The 17,643-nt window shown below is 39.8% G+C and overlaps 1 protein-coding gene across 1 annotated transcript in view; it reads right to left on the reverse strand.

The window, feature by feature from the left end:
* Window positions 1-17,643, reverse strand: part of KIF15 (kinesin family member 15) — a 67,568-nt gene that overhangs the window by 25,148 nt on the left and 24,777 nt on the right. The window contains exons 21-32 of the mRNA XM_050937881.1: window positions 16,070-16,220; window positions 14,871-14,956; window positions 14,046-14,121; window positions 13,666-13,752; window positions 12,591-12,695; window positions 11,274-11,396; window positions 7,462-7,608; window positions 6,230-6,334; window positions 5,777-5,941; window positions 5,091-5,200; window positions 3,192-3,264; window positions 1,308-1,345 (exon numbers count right to left, since the gene is read on the reverse strand). Coding sequence (XP_050793838.1) covers window positions 1,308-1,345; window positions 3,192-3,264; window positions 5,091-5,200; window positions 5,777-5,941; window positions 6,230-6,334; window positions 7,462-7,608; window positions 11,274-11,396; window positions 12,591-12,695; window positions 13,666-13,752; window positions 14,046-14,121; window positions 14,871-14,956; window positions 16,070-16,220 — 1,266 coding nt within the window. The remainder of the gene's footprint in view (window positions 1-1,307; window positions 1,346-3,191; window positions 3,265-5,090; window positions 5,201-5,776; window positions 5,942-6,229; window positions 6,335-7,461; window positions 7,609-11,273; window positions 11,397-12,590; window positions 12,696-13,665; window positions 13,753-14,045; window positions 14,122-14,870; window positions 14,957-16,069; window positions 16,221-17,643) is intronic.

Here is a 17,643-nt window from a genome sequence, read left to right on the forward strand (position 1 = left end):
GAAGGGGGGGGGGGTCCCCGATCCCCTCAAACTACAACTAAGAACTACACTAATAACACTAGATAACTGACTAACTACTAACTATATATATATGTAGTTAGTCAGGTTATTAGTATATATATGTACAACAATAAACTATAACTACTATATACAACGATAGCGAAATGAGCTGCTAGGGAGTGTGGAGGTCAGCGAAGCCGCGCTCCACAGTTCCAACGACCGACACGGGCGGTAAGAAGGAACTGAAGGGTGGCTGGGTCGGCTGGGATATATATTGGGCGCCATAGCGGCGCCACTCCAGGGGGCGCCCAGCCGACCCGCCTGGGTTGCTAGGGTAAAAGTTTCTCCGACGAACGTGCACGCGGCGCGCGCACACCTAACTGGAATGGATATGAGCAATCACTCGAAGAAGAACTGCCTCTGCCTGCAGAGAACTATGAGTATGAGTTTGGTTCAATCTCGTATGGCTTTGGCAATCACCCTGGGGATTAATGGGATTGGAGAGGCATACAGTAGCCTGTGGTTCTTTGGGCAGGGAAGGAATCTGGAGTGTTTCCCAGGCCTGTCCTGTCAAATTTCCTGGTTGCTCCTCTGATTCTGGTGAGGGGGCTCTTGCTATAGTTATGCTGAGGGGGACCAGGATATTCTCTTCATGAAGATATGTGGTGGGCCACAACTGCAAAACTGGTGGGATGGTGGATCCCACTATGACCAGAAAGGCCACAGTGGCAGATTGTGGGTGGCCTATCCGCTGCCAGTCTTATAGGGGTCAAAGGGATAGGGTGTTCTTAGGGAAAGGGTCAGCAACCTTTCAGAAGTGATGTGCCGAGTCTTCATTTATTCATTCTAATTTCAGGTTTCACGTGCCAGTAATACATTTTAATGTTTTTAGGTCTCTTTCGATAAGTCTATAATATATAACTAAACTACTGTTGTATGTAAAGTAAATAAGGTTTTTAAAATGTTTAAGAAGCTTCATTTAAAATTAAATTAAAATGCAGCGCCCTCTGGACTGTTGGCTAGGACCCGGGCAGTGAGAGTGTCACTGAAAAGCAGCTCACATGCCATTTTACCTAGACAGTAGCTTTGTATCAAATTTAGAAACTGTTACTGCCACCTATTGATAAAAAATGCTATGAACTGAATGTTTATTTTAAAAGGTAGACAGGATTTCTGGTTTGAAGCTTTTTTTGTTCACATCTTCAGTGTTAGTTGGAAAATGTCTTTTTTTTAGAAGTAAATTATTTTCAGTATTTAAAACAGTTTTTGTGATCCATTTTCAGGGTGATGAAAAATATTTAACTTACTCTGATCTAATTTTCAGTATTTCTTCCATCGCTTTATTCTGAAAAGATTCAAAATAGGAAGCGTTACAGTAGTAAAATTTAGAAGTTATGACAGCATTTATATACGATTATTTAACAGCAAGCTTCTTAGTCTTTTCTGACACTGAAATAATCTTGTAACACTGCTTGACTAATATTACCAACATTCACAGCTGACTATTAAGCGGTATGGTGTCCCTGTTATGTAAACATAATCCCCCGACTGGATGAACCACAACCAGCCAGTGCAGCTGTAAGACCGGGCTGCACTGTCTGGGAAGTGCATAGCCGAGGCTCATTCAGCACATGCCATGAGCAGCCTCCGCTGTAACTTAATATTGCTTTCTTTGGACAGAAACTTCAGGAGAGGAAAGCGGTACAAGCTGCAACTCCGGCCTTGTCTCCACTCCAGGGCAAGTTGACCTAAGTTACACTACTCCAGCTATATGTTTTGTTCTGTTTCATATCAATGCAAAATTTATAATTCTAGTGAATTCTAAAGGATACTGAGCCTGATTCAAATCTAGCATTGCTTTTACACTGGTTTAACTTGATTGAGTTCAACAGTAATAATGAAAAATTCACGGCCATGAAAAACGTGTCATGGACGGTGAAATCTGGTCTCCCTGGTGAAATCTGGTCTTGCGTATGCTTTTAACCTATATACTGTACAGATTTCAGGGGGGAGACCAGCGTTTCTCAAATTGGGGGTCCTGACCAAGAGGGAGTTGCAGGGGGGTCATGGTATTGCCACCCTTACTTTTGTGCTGCCTTCAGAGCTGGGTGGCCAGAGAGACATGGCTGTTGACCAGGTGCCAAGATTTAATGGCAGCATCCCACCAGCAGCAGCACAGAAGGGTGGCAAAACCATGCCATCCTTACTTCTGCGCTGCTGCCATCAGAGTTGTGTGGCCGGAGAGTGGTGGCTGCTGACTGACGGCCCAGCTCTGCAGACAGCAGCATAGAAGTAAGGATGGCAATACTATAGCATCCTTACTTCTGCACTGCTGCTGGTGGCAGCTCTGCCTTCAAAGCTGGGGTCCCTGCCAACAACCACTCCTCTCCAGCTGTCCAGCTCCGAAGGCAGTGACACTGCCAGCAGCAGTGCAGAAGTAAGGGTAGCAGTACTGCAACCTCTTCCCTCCCCCCACAATAACTTTGCAAACCCCACCTATCACAGCTCCTTTTTGGTTCATGATCTCTACAATTACAACACCGTGAAATTTCAGATTTAAATAGCTGAAATAATAAAATTTATGATTTTTAAAATCCTATGACTGTGAAACCGACCAAAATGGATCTTGAATTTGGTAGGGCCCTAGTAATGATGATTTACAGCAGAGTAAGAGAGGAGAATGAGAACCAGTGAGCTTGATTCGTCTACATTGGGATATGAAGGCCATATCTACACTTACAGGGCAACGATGCTGCCGTGATCTATGCACAACGCTCTCCCATCAACTTACTTTACTCCTCTCATTCCGGTGGAGTACCTGAGTTGACCGGAGAGCGCTCTGTGGTTGATTTAATGGGTCTTCACTAGACCCGCTAAATCAGCCCCCGCTGCATCGATCGCAGCAGTGTCAATCCTTGGTAAATGTAGACATGGCTTCTATGTCGTGGTGAAGATTAATCAAGCTCAGTGGATCTCATTCTCCTCTCTTATTCTGCTGTAAATCATCATTACTGTTGTTGAATTCAATCAAGTTAAACCAGCATAAAAGCAATGATAGATTAAAATCAGGCCCAGTATCCTTTAGAATTCACGAGAATTATAAATTTTGCATCGATACGAAACAGAACAAAACATGAACAGCAACACTTACAATCAGCAAGACAATTGAACATCATATAAGAAGATAATACCTTTGATAGTCTCTCTTCAGCAATTTCCTTCTCTCTCTCTTTTAGGTGCTGAATGTCAGAGTGCTTGTGACCACTGCAGAAGTCCAAGAATGAGAATTCATCTCTCTTATGTGCAAAGGGAACCATTTATAACACAAGAGCTGCACCAGAAAAAACTAGTAATAACTTGTAATTTTCTTAATGCTTGCTCAGAGTCTGATTACCATATAGTCACGAAATATAGTTCTGGAAGCAGTTTAAACTTTTATATTCTTAAGAGTTTTAGTTACCAAAAATACATTCTCTCCAAAAGAAAGATTTTTGCTATGGGCAGTGAAATCAGCATTTTAATTAAAAAACAGTTTCATTTGGTGTTGGTTTAAGAACAGAAGTGTCTAATACAGAGCTTTACTTGAAACCCTGAGGTTTATCATTAACATTTTTAGCTGCCACGATTTTGATACTCCATATAGATTGCAGAAAACAACTTCTTTCTAAGAGAACTCAAAGGTCTTGCTCAATTAAGAGGAAATGATTTTTATTCAGAATATTTAGAGACTTGTTTGAGTTTAACAGAAGATAACAAAAACACTCAAGAAACAGTTGGAAGAAAAGATAAACTATCAGAAAACAAAAAAGTGTTTATTTTTCTTTCATGAGTCACTTGTGATTATCTTTTAGATAATATTTTAGAAAAACTGTGAGAAGACATTTACATATACTAAAGGCAGGGCTGGCAGCAAGGCCTATTATACAGACTGCAGAAGATGTGTACCGGAAGAGAAAGGATTGTCTCATGGGGAAGGCAATTGAATCTTGCCTTGGAAATCTGAATTTCATCCCCGTCAGACTCCCTGTGTGATGCTAGTCAAGTTACTGACCTCTTGTAAAAAGTTTCTTATATATTCCTTATTTACTAGGTGCCTGATTTGAGACCTTGTGATCTGATTTGCAGAAGTGCTGAGTGCTAGCAGCTGCAATTAAAGTCAATGGAGCTGAGGTCTGAACATATGAAGTGCTACATACTTTGAAAAAATCATGTCCACGTGTCTCATGTTGGGCACCCAAAATTAGTTGGTACTTGACCTTCTCTTTGAGTCTCAGCTCCCTATCTGTAAAACTTTGTAATATGCTAATTTTCAATGCTTTCTAATGGAAAGGCAGATTCAAGTCCTAACTTATATCCAGTTGTAAGGTGCCACACCTTTGTATCTGACTTGTCCTTTATTACATTAAGCTTTTCCTTAATTGATTAATAATTAGTAGTGACAAAATCTCATATTACACTGATCTATGCTTCAAAACAACTCCATATTAAACATTTTGTAAACCCTCTAGGGAGTTCATCAAACAGAAAAACACCAGAACAAATGAAAATTTTGAGGGAAAAAAGAAGTCTAAAAGCAAGAGCGCAGCCTGCAGATTCAGACAAAGACCATACTTTCTACAATCTACGGGTATGCACCAGTTTGAAGCCTTTTCACCAATCTTTGCATTTTGCACAAAGCATAGAAAGTTATGTTTCTTACTGTCAAAGATGAGATGTGGAATTCTGACTCCATTTAAGTCAATGGGAAAACTCCAATTGATGGCACTGGGACAGTATTTAGTTTTGTCTATTTTTCTTAATATGGATAGTGTTTATATTCTATTACTTTTCCCAGTTAAAAGTTGCATGAACAGGTAACTAGGAGTTATAAACTTGTTTCTTTTATAACTTTACAAATGATTACAGTACAATAATTATTTCAAAGGCAATACTATTTACTGGCCATTAAAGCATACCATGAAAATAGGTTTCATTGAGTTTTCTTAGTTTAACTAGTTCTGATACTGCAAGTATAATATTACACACACCGTAAAGACGAGGAATTACAATTTAGTTTACATAATCACTTAAGGATTAGGACAGCTTTTTACCGGCTCTTCCTTTCTCTCTGATACTCTTCAAGCTGGCTCTGTAGGTTCCTATTATTTTCTGTTAATATCTGCATTTCCAGGCGCAGGTTTTCTAGTTCACATAACTGTCCCTAAACCAAGCAAGAAAAACACGTTATTTGAACACTACAACACAATTCTTGTTTTCATTTACAAGTAAACAAGAAGGAACAAATATTCTGAAACTGTTCAATGGAAGACATAATAAATTCTCTGTCAAGATCCTATCACAAGCATAATTTGGGGAGCAGGCATTGCCTCTTCGCCCCAAACGGCCAGCCTCACGCAGGCTCAGAATTTGCCCCCACACCCTACTCCACATGTAGCCCCATTGGCCTGACTGTAACCGCTCCCCCAAATACAGAAGTCAAACTACCACCTATGGATCCCATACCAATAAAGCGTGAACAAAACTTGCTTTGCAGAAAGCCAGGGTTGCTGGTAGATCAGCAACAGAGACTGCCACAAAGTGATACAAGAGACTATCTTTTTTCAATCAGCTGATTGCTCTGCTTCTTTAGAATGTTACCAGCCCAGGAAAGGAGATGATCAAGAGCAGCTTCCTGCATGGCAGTGCTGAGTGCCAAACACCAATCCACTAGGATAGTCTATATATTTCATATTAACTTTAACCTTCAAAACTACCTTTTCTGTTGATTTTACATTACCTTTAGCCTTAGGATTTCATCATTTTTAGCTGTTCTTTCTTCATTTAATTCAGATACAAGATGCTCCAGAGTAATTGCAGAAGCTCTCCTGTCTGCTATTTCCTGCTCCTGAGTTTCCAGGAATTTTGCCAGATTAACACCAAAATTAGGGGGAGTTTTTGGACTCTGACAAGTAAAAACAGTCATACTGAGAAGGGGGAGTCTTCCCTATACTGCATAAGCATACATTAAAAGATTTTACTTGTTCATGCTGTATAACTAGGAGACAAACATCAATAATGTTGTTTACTTTACAAAACAGAAATAGGATTTCACACATTATACAATTCTTTTCAATATACAGTCACTATTTCTGTACCCAGGCTAAAGATGTTTTCCCCACACACACACACACACAGCTTTGCTTCTTCAGTGAAGTAAACTACAGTACATAATTAAAATGAAATACTATACCTCTGGCAGCACTACTGCAGCAGAGTCCACGAAACAGTCTAATTGTTGCATTTTTAGTTCATAGTCACTTTTCCTCTTTTCCAGTTCTTCTGTTTTTTTGTCCAGCTATTATAAAGCCCAATCAATTAAAATTCAGTTAGCACTAAATGTCACAGAATGTTGAAAGAATTAAAGCAAAAACTAATAGTTTGTAAGTATGCAAGTTTACGCTATATATTCTGAGTACTTTAATATATTTGACTTCAGACTATGTTTTATCCTATCAACAGTTCTTCCACATTTACTGTACCTACGGTCTTGGTTCCTTGTTCCTCTCCAAGCAAACACTATTTAAAAACATTTAAACAAGGTACTATGTTAGCAGCTAATCTGCTTCTTTCTGGCTAGCATTCAGCCTCACTCTAGTCAGGGTACGTAAACGACACAATGAAAATCAAGCTGCGGTGCGTAGTTAACGTGTCAGTGAAAGGATCTGGCAGGGGAAGGCAGTGGGGAACCACTCTGGCAGTGGGGAGCTTCCAGAGCCTTTCCCTACTGCATCCTCTTGTCAGAGCCTCTCTCTGTTGCCAGAGTCTTTCCCTGTGGCGGGGAAAGGCTTCAGCAGGACATTGCAGTGTAGATGGGGGAAGCACTGTTTGGGCCAATGGAAACCTATACAAGGTACACAGAGAGTGCTTATGTGTCTCTTTACTCACCTAAACAATGCCTCACTATCTACATTACTACTTATACTCCTGTTAAGGAAATGTGCAGTGCACGTACTCTACACACTCCTGTAAGGAGCATGCAGGATAGATGTACCCTAAGGTAGGTGGATATTTGTGCTCCAAAAGATATTTGGGGTGACTTCAAATCACCCTCTTACTTTGTATCATTTACACCGTTCATTGGTTATCCACAAAAACCACCACATATGACAAAGAGGAAAAAGAAAACCCAGTTTTGTATTGTTCAGACCTCAAGTTGTCGTGTCTTTATTTCCACTCTCATGTAAAATCAAAGCCTTCAGAATTAACTCTTGTGCTAGCTTGGGACTCCCCATTAGCAAGGTTGTAAAGCTTATCCAGACCTTTGTTCAAAATCCTTTAATTTATTACTGTCCAATGCAGTGAGAAATATATTGTCAACAAAAAGCAACCAATTAAGGAGGTGTGTGTAGGTTGCAATGTATGATGTAAGTCTCTCAAAAAAACGAATAGCTGACTCTTTAGGAGGAACGTCCTAAATATTACCTGTTCTTTAAGTTCCTGAATTAAAGCTTCTTTCTTTACTAAGTCTTCTTGTGCACAGTGAAGCAATACTGCATGTTTTTTAGAAGCCTCTGTTAACTTGCTTAGCTGCTCAGTGGTATGGTTCAGGTCTTCATACAGTAGTTCTATCTGTTTTATTTAAATAGGCAAACAAAAGTAGAAAAAGTGAAATAAATAGAAATAAAATACCTGCTTTGGAGGAGTAAAGTGGTGTACAGTAATGGTTTAATAATTACAAGGGTCCCTTTCCCTCTACCTTTTTTTTGTTTAAATAAAGTCAGAACTAAAGTAAATATTCATCCCTAAAGGTAAACTTCTTATTTTGGCTATTCTTGATACGCAGTATCTTAGCCCCAGAGCAAAATTTTGTAACGAAGTTTTCAAAGGTACCTTAGGATATTTTAAAGTTACAGTTAAATTATTAGTCCATGTTTTCCATTATAAGTAGAGCTGCAGGTTTGTCATGGTGCAGAAAAAGTCATTGATACCATGTTTTCTCAGTTTGGCCATGACTCCTCTGTCTGTGTGTGTGACTTACTACAGGAAGGCTCTAAGTGGGTGTGTTGCCAGCCAAATGCAGAGGGGAGGGGTTTGGAAAATAAGCCCTCCCCACATTTATCCGCAGGGTTGGGCAGCCCCCCACCACTCTAGGCACTGTGCCCTGGCGGATTGGGTCACAGTACCACTCAGGTTAACCTACCCAGGACACTATGCCCGGAGCAGACAGCTAGGCTCAGCCAGCTGCTGCTGTTGCCTCAATGTGAGTGCAGGGCAGGTTTCTCTCAACCCCCAGGTCTAGTGCTTTCAGCCTGTGTCCCCCTGCCCCGTCCCAGGATCCTGTCTCCCTCTTCACTGACCCTAACAAGTGTCCCCACTTGGGCCCACCACCGGGGTGATAGTGAGCGAAAGAAGAGGTCCTGGCCCCTTCTGGGAGATGGGATGGAGAAGAGGTCCCAGCTGGGAAAGGAAGACATGCCAAGCCTGAGCCCTGATTGCCAGGGCGCAGCCCTGAGAGCACATTGAGAGGTACCATGCCACCCTCCAGGTCCCAGTGCCCTTGTTCATCATAGAAGACCTGGAATCTGGACTGCAGCCTCTCTTCTCAATGCTGCAGGGCTCAAAGAGGTCCCAGGGCCTCTCCTCCCAGACTTCTGCATTTGTACTTGGGCAGGGGCTTCCTCAGTTGGGCAGAGATGTGAGTACCCCACCCCATTATCTCCTGTGCAGGTAGTAGGTTTCTGGCTGTGCGGCCGCAGGCACTGCTTTCTAGGGCACATCCAATAAGGCAGGAAATGGTGGCTGCTGGTTTCCCCTCAGAGCCAGCCAAGGGAGAAGGGGAATCTCCCATCTTGTTGTGCTCTGGGTCTGAGGACGATGACAAAACTTGCCTCGGAGGTAACGCTGAACTTCATTTGTTACACAATTTATTTTTTTAAATTTAAAAAAATAAAAAATCAATCAGGGAGCAGTCAAGGTAAATTTTTTAGTAACCTGTGGCTTTAAATTTACCATGACTACATCATGATTTTTGATTAAAAAAAGTGCTGTGACAAATCTGCAGCCCTAATTACAACTATCTTGGGGTGTAATTTAAGCTAAAACAATCATGTTTTCCAGTTATACTTACCCAAATATTGCATAGTTTCAGAAGTAGGTTAGAGAGTTCAGTGTTTTTTTCCTGTTGCCTTACAATTACGGTTCGTATTACCCTATAGATACCCGAGTTGGAGCCTGATAAAGTACCTTGACCGACTGCAGTTTTGTAAGCAATTCAGTTCTGGCTTTCACCTCACAAAGACATGGTAATATAGACCCCAAATTAGTTAGGTCTAAAGCGAAGTCTGCGATCTTATACTATTCCCTAGATCCCTCATGTAGTGGATCTATTTGCAGAGAAAGGGAAGTTTGGGAGGTGAACAGTTTGTTCTGGTAGATGCAGAAATAACGCTAAGTTGCAGAATAGAGGTACTATGTATACTCCTGGAGGAATTCTGCGCTACTGTGTGTGCGCAGAATTCATGTCCCCTGCAGATTTCTTTGCTTCCCTGCAGAAAAATGGCTGACAGGGAAGCAAAAGGAACCTGCAAGAGCAGCCATGCACCACTCCCTAGCAGCACAGGTACATCATTTCAAGCACCCAGAGCAGCCGGTGGAAAAAGTTGATCACTGCAAGGCTGAGGACATCCCAGCCAGTGGTTCCTACTCTGAGCCAGGATCAGCTGCTAGTCCCAGCTGAGCTGGAGGCAGGAGAGGAAGGAACTTCCTCTTCCCCTGCAAGGAGTGGCTGGGGCTATGTCAGACCCACCCCCAGAAATCTGCCCCATCACTCCTCAGCTGCGGGAGGAGGGGTCACAGTACAGGGGAGCTGCTCCCCATCCACCCAACCCCCGTGCATCTGGACCTCCCATATGCAGACACCTCCACCAAGCCTCACACTGTACAACCAGAACCTCCCAAACTCTTCATACCTGAACCCCACCCCACTGAACCTCAACCCCTGCATCTGGAGCCCCCCTGCACCCAGACCTCCTGCCTCCGGACCCCTACCCCTGCATCCAGACCACCCCCACTGAGCTCCCTACACTTAAACCCTCACCCTGATAAGCCCCACACCCCTGCACCCTCCTGAACCCCCACGTCCAGACCCCCCACTCTCTCAGCACCCCCTTCTGAGCCCCAACTACCTTCACCTGGAAGCCCCCGCAGAGTTCCATTGCCCATGAACCTGCAATCCCCCACCAATGAACCTCTGTACATCCAGATCCCCCATACCTAGACCCCCCACTGAACTGACTGCACCCAGATTGTCCCACACAAAATCCTCTCACCCCACACTTGGATCCACTCCACACTTGGATCCTGCCTGCCCCACACCTGGTGCAGAGGGGCAGGGCCCAGGGTGTTTCTGGGGCAGGCCCAGGCCTTGTGCTGTGTCAGAGCTGGGTGCAGCTTCACCACTGAGTCCATGTCCCAAGGGTGAGTGGTGGGGAGGCTGAAGGGTGATCTCCCACCTTCATATAGCCAGTGGCCCGTGCTCCCACTTCCATGCTGGAGCCTCTGCATTTATTTACTAACAAATAAAGCTTTCAGAATTTTGCATAATTTTAAAATATTGTGTGCAGATTTTTTTATTTTTTTGGTGAAGAATTCCCACAGGAGTATATGTAGTCCAAACAGACTATTTTATGAAGACTTAAGTCAAACCTGAGCACCTTCCTCTGTTAGCTATAGGACATGCTCTAAAGAAAAAAAATGGGTATGGCAGTGAGAGACTGGATACAGAATATAAAAATAAAACAATTAAAATGGAAAAGATGCAGCCTTAGTCAAACTAACTATGCATGTTAAATTTCACTCCAGCGGGTGGAGCTTCTGGTTAAAATTATGGGTAAAGGAGAACTTTTTAACATAGCAACACAGAAAAAAAAATGACTCTGTTAAACGCAATATTCTTTTATCATTTTTAGTCAATTATACTTTAAGGACCCGAAACAATTCCCTTTAAACTCAGTTGAATGACTCTTACTAGCTCTTATAAGAGCTGGATCAAGCCTTTGGTATAGGATTAAAAAAAAAAACAACATCTTATTAAATATTTAAGAAAATATTGAAACAATTTGATGGTGTTTGCCAGGTGTTCCACTCTCAAATATTTGTACCTTTCTTTCCAACCAATGATATTTTGTACCCAAGTAAGGTTAAATTCCATGTAAATGCTTAAAACAAAAAAACAAATACATCCAACTCATCTGTAGCAGAAAATCATAATATGGTACTGATGTTAGCACTCTTACATTAACTTTATCAGCTGCCTCTTTTCTCTCCAAGGTTTCTCTCAACTTCTCAATCTGCCTCTCCTGATCCTCTATGATCGCTTTGTTTTCATCTTTTGCAGCCAGGGCACAATTATACTTCCACTAAGAAAACAGCAAAGTTAAGTTTCAGGACTATGACAATGCAAGCAAGATAGCTAAGAAAATTGCTACAAGCAACTCAGCTGTTGCATCCTGGAATCTTGAGATGACAGAACTATAAAATCATGGTTAGAGAATTGTCTGAGATAACAATACTAAAGGTCCAGTGAATATAAGTGTTACTGCTTGCTAAATCCCACACACTAAGGTTTTGCATCAGAACTAAAACTGAGATTAAATTCAATGTCATCTGACTATTTTAAGATCATATCTATTAGTGATAGTCATGCCTTGTTCCCCTTTCCTAGTTCTGTTAATATGCTGTGCGACCATGGGTCAGTCAAAGGCTCTACCTCTAGTATTTGTAAAACAGGTATGATGCTAACCTACCTCATAAGGGTGTTGTGAGTAAATGTGTTTGGAAAGTACTTTGAGATCTTCCATGAAGGCTGCAATGAAACAGAGAACTATTTCCCATAGGATAAGTGTGTATGTTGGGTGTACCTGATGTAATATGTACACAGAAAAATTATAGTTCATATTCTGAAGTTGTATGTTCATTTCTATGCTGGGTCCTTTTGGGTTCACAGTACATGTAAAATACTGCATGCGTTGCTGTATCAGTTTGCAATAAAACGAAGTATAAAAGACTGCAAGACTTCTGTTAAAAAAAGGCACACTAAAGAAGATGACAAAAAAGTCTCACAGCTTCAGTGAGAAAGCACGATTTAGTAAGTAAGGGCCCATCTCCTGCAAGTACTTATGCAAGCAAATAAGATTCTTATAATAAAGTTATTATGTCATGGGTGCTTGCAAGACTGGAACCTAGGAGTTGTCTCGTAACTACAGTTTCTTTCCTACAAATGAATTCAGTGACTTCGGCTTCATTTACTGATCTCTCAAACCACCAATTTCTCAACAAAATTAAACATGAATGTGTCGGCTGATTGAAGTTCACAGGAACTGAGGAGGTCTGGTAAGATAAACGTCTGTCTACTCACCATGCGGAAAAAGTTCAGTTTCCAAGACCACACTAGGAGTAAACTGCTCAGAAGAATACAAGAAACTCATCCTACAGCAAATTACGCTGTTCCACATTTATGATAAAATATGTAATTGAAAGTGTTCAGCCTGGCATTTCATTCCATTTTTGTGATACTCAACATTGCCCCACATCTTTTCAAAAATGGAACATACATTTATGTCCTCCAGCTCTCTTGTCAGTCCATCAATGGATTCTGTCTTGTGATTAATAGATGTCCTAAGCTCCTGGATTTGGCTCATCAAGTCAGATACAACCTCCTGCAAAAGAAGAAAAATGTTGAAACCCAATTTCACTGGACTTTGTCACTATTTAAATAATTTTTGCTTAGCCCATATTTCACTTTGAACCAAGAAAATATTTTGAGTGGTTTTTTAAATTACTTTGATTAGAGTGTGAAGGAACAGTACAATTTTTGAGGTTAAAAAACACCTCTCTTTACCCTAAGGTTTCATATAAAATGTTAAAGAGCTTATTTACTATTCCAAGATTAAAAGGAAAAAGACTAATTTTGTTGTACAAACTGTTTAGTCCCACTCTGATCCTCTTCTGGTAGGTTATGAATGTTGCTGTAAGAAGCAGGCGGAAACTTAACGGAGTGAGTCATCTTCAAGAAACTACTACTGAACTCTGGATTTATGTGTCAGTTCCCTCCAACCCCACCCAATCTTCCCAAGTTTTTCCTTTGTTATAAAAACAGAGCAAATCAGGAATTGATTGACCACCCATAACAATGAGTTCCCATATAATTTCTTAAATGTATGTTATACTCAACGATAAAAAAGTTATTCACCAAAGGAGCTTTCAGAAAACTGGTATAACTATCTTAAATGAAACACGGATTGATTTTACTGACAACAACAATTACAGTGAGATTCTTACTGTGTCATTCCTATGGTTTCTAATTCCAATTCCTCAGCAGATGAGCCTGACTGGAAACTCCCTATCAATCAGCAGGTTATAAGTTCATGACCTTGTGTTAGCTGTTTTGTCCAGAAGACAGCACAACTCCCGTTTGTCTTCCCTCTCCAGCTGTCCCCTTATATTTCCACCCTGTTTTCTCTGGTACTGTGCCAGCCTTCTTTCCCCACCTGTCTTGGAGACCCTGTGTCAGATGTATGAGAGTTTTTTTCACCTATTATCACAGTTAGGAAGGGATTGGCTTCCAGCTCTGCTGCAAATAAGTCAATTTCTTTCAGAACTTGTGAACCAACAATAAAAAGTAGCTACCTTGTCAGCAGTGTTAGTCTTCTCCAGAGAAGCAATAACCTCTTTGGCAGCAGCCAGATTCTGTTCTAATTTCTGCAACTTTGCTTCCTGGAAGAAACTTTATTTTAGTTATGGAAAAAGCCCTCACTTATCTCTTGTGTACATTTAGTATAAACCTCAACACTAGGAATAACGCAAGAGAGACAGCTGTACTGCTTAATATGCCGGAGGGCCTAGAACGTATCACAGTAGTTAAAAAGCAACTGTGATTCCTGAGACTTGAAAGCACTGAATTGGTTTTGCTATTGAACTTTAAACAGTTTAATAAAAGTTCTATTGCCATTAATATACAGGAAATCCAAGAAAACCCAGTTTTCGATTGTCAAAATGTGCTTTTATACCTGCTGCTCACATCGTGTCACCATTTCAGAGGACCGTTTTTCCAGCTGAACATTTTCAAGTACTTTCAAGAGTTCTCTAGAAGAGAAGGAATATTCTTCTTGTAAGAGACTTAATCAAAAAATAAGAAAAGACAGCTTGAAGAAGGAACAAACTATGTAGGTTGGCCTTGGGTCCCATTTAGTTCTAAAGGTTCTTTCACTACCAACTGTTTAATGTTATTCAAAAAACTAATGGTCCAGCTTGCAGCCATGCATTGCAGCTGATGCTAGACCTTTCACATACAAAAGAACATTTTTATAATGAAACTGTTCATTAAAAATAATTAAAAAAAAAAAGTAGTGCTGTCTTTAGTGGGTAAAGACACGACTAAAAATTCATCAAGTAATCATCTCTATACTGCCTGGGGATAAAAATCTCTAACAGGCTTTTCTGAATGGGTGTTTTTAGGTGAACTGAAGGTGTTACTGTTGCCTCATTGGTTTTTTATTGTTTTCTCTTTTTAGAAAGAGAACAGATATCTTAGATATTAAAACATTTTTCTCTTTATATTAAGAGATGGATAATGGCAATTACAAAATATATGAAAAGATACATCATGCATAGTGATTTCAGAGGTTTAAAGAACTCACCAGTCTTTGGGCCAAATTCATTCCTGGTAGTTAACTCAGAGGTGAATATTTTCCACAACAATGCATTTAGAAGGTTTGCATTTTTATTTTTGGGAAAAAAAATGTATTTTATGGCAAGAATTACAAAAAAATGAAACTTAGCATAGGATGAAACCATTGACTTCAACTGTAAATCAAACCCACAACAATACTCACTTTGAATTATGTTCTTTGTCTTCTTGTAATTGCATTGTTAGTTTTTGATTACGTCCTTTTTCAGTTTCCAAAAGTTCCAAAAGATTCTAAAACACACAATTTTTTATAACATTCTGTTTGAAGTATATTGATAAAAATATTTTAAACTCTCTTCTGTTAAGAGGTCTTTGGATATTTGGTACCAACATATATATACATACACATACACAATTTCTAAAAAAATAATTTAAAACCAAAAGATTAGAAAGGAGGAAGAAAAAATAAAACAACTCTCAAAATGCTACACAAAGCATACACAAAATAGAAAAAAAGACTTCTTGAACCTGGCCCTGAATAATTCTAAAGGTAAACTCTAGTGCATGCTGACAAGTCAGCAGTTCTAGTGCCAAACACCTCAGTTGTCATTATGAGAGATAGCAGTCCTATGGTTAGATAGGATCCTAAATTATTTAAGACTTAAGGGGCACAAATTAACACAATTTTCAATTTAGATTTTAATTTTTTCAGTAGTAATACTATAGTTATTTTTAAAAAGGAATTTCTAGTTTCCAGTCTGTCAGTTATTTCTTTAAATGCCAAACAAGAGACCTTGAAACAAGTATGCTGATCAGGTAGCCAGCATACAACACAGAAAGGAGGCAAAAGCATTTACAAAAGCCCTTGAGCAGCCTTGTTGCTGTGTTCTGCAATCACTGAAGTCTGTGAACGGTTTTCAAGGAAAGCAGCAATTAACCAGCAGGACAGTGATCTAAGGCCAAGAAGTAATAAATCGCTATGACAAGACCATTATTGCCAATGTATAAAAGCACCAACTTTCAAATATTTCAGAGATGCCACTTTTAGCCGGAATTGAAATGTGAACCCTCCAGGGTATTCCTCCCAATATTCATCTCAAAAGCAATGCCCAATTTCTTTACCAACTAGCCCATCTTAATCAAGCCCTGTCAAATGATAATGATTTCTTTGGTAGACAACAGAACTTTAGCAGAAGGTGACTGGATGTCTCTTATAACCAGTGGTTTCAAGAGTCAGCTGGAAAATTAAATAAACTTCTGAAGTAACACCTTCAGATAGGACCACTATCAAAATAGTGAACTTTTTTGGCCTAACATTGGTAATGTCATTTTAATGAGATGAGTTACATAATTTGATTAAATGAGAGGCGCAATTATACTGTGTAACAGCTTTGGTTTTCTTACATGAAGCTCGGTTTTCAGTACTTCGCTTTCTTGTTTGTTGTCTTCAAGCTGCTGCTTCAGCTGATCAGTTTCAAACTTCATTACTTCCTGTAAATTGTCATAGTCATCCTGCAGACTTGTTTTTCCTTCAAGAATCTTTTCATGTTCTAGCCTTCATAAATATTTTTTGACATTATTAGTAAACAAGAATTTGTACAGGACAATAAAAATAACTCAATTATATTTTAAAAGCTATAAATAATCCACAGAATGCAGTCTTGTTTTATAAGAAATGGATGTCATATCAAGACTTACAGGGTTTGGTTATCTTATTTTTTAATCACAATTCCCAAAATATTAAGTGACACTTCAAGTGTTTTAAACAGGGCTTTAGAGTGGAGCCCGGAGCTGGAGTGTGAACCAGTAGGTTTTTGCCTGGAGCTGGAGTGGAGCAATTCAAAAATTTGATTGCTCCAAATCCCTGGTTTTAAGGGGCATTGGTGGAGATGGTGGGAGAGAGGCTGTGATGTTTTGGTTATACAGCCACTGTTGCTTTCCTCTAAAATGAGCCAAGATTTACACCCTTCAAGGTTTTAAGTGATACTTCAGTCACCATCAGTCATTGTTTATCTGCTGATGGTAGTGATTAACATATTCACACGTTTATTCAGTTACATTCTCTCTTACCCATGTACAGGTCATTTGTCTCACAAGAGCTTTCTGCATATTATATAGCTTGATTTGTTTTCTTTTAAACTGTTGCCTTGAGGAATATTTAGGTCACTTAATACTTAAGGTTAAAAGTAAAAAGTTAGAGGGGCTATGCACCTGCTGACAAAGGTTATGAAACAAAAAAAAATACAGAGCTGGTAGATTGGTATTTACTAGAGCACCTCTAAAAGGGTCAGTCTCTTAATATTTAATTAGGGGCAACAGTGAAACTATGTCATCAGTTTTGATGCATGGTTCTCGGTCTTCAGTATATTGTGTAGAAGATGTCACATGCCACATAAGATGTAATCCCAATAGGATGCAATAATGCAGTCAAGACCACTTATCTTGCTTAATGGAAAAGATTTCCCATGCATTGAAATTGTGTTACTTTAGTGCAAATGGGCCTGTTTAATATCACTTGCTATTGAATGATAAATAAAATCTTACCAGTTTCCTGCTCCAAATAGCACTTAATGTCAATTACAGCATGTAGTACAGAAAGATTTTCAATCCTGAATTGCCAACTTTTGAACAAACTGGTTTTAAATGTATGTTTTCATTTTAGTTATATGGATTTTTCGATGCACACAATGTGAAACAGTGACATCGTGGGCAAACTAGAGTGAGGCTTTTAATTTTAGCATAAAAAGAATTGAAAAAAAAAAAAAAAAAAAAAACAGGCTTCCTCAGCAAATTCTGTCTACTTAAGGGAGGTCAGAACACTTACTGGGGGAAAAAAATAAATTAAAAAAAAATCACATTTACAGTAGAACCTCAAAGATACAAACACCAGAGTTATGGACTGACCGGTCAATGGGACACCATGTGAAACTGGAAGTAAATAATAAGGCAGCACCAGACCAAAAAAAGCAACACTGTAC

Source organism: Gopherus flavomarginatus, chromosome 2 (assembly GCF_025201925.1).
Source record: "Gopherus flavomarginatus isolate rGopFla2 chromosome 2, rGopFla2.mat.asm, whole genome shotgun sequence".
Classification (NCBI taxonomy): Eukaryota; Metazoa; Chordata; order Testudines; family Testudinidae; genus Gopherus; species Gopherus flavomarginatus.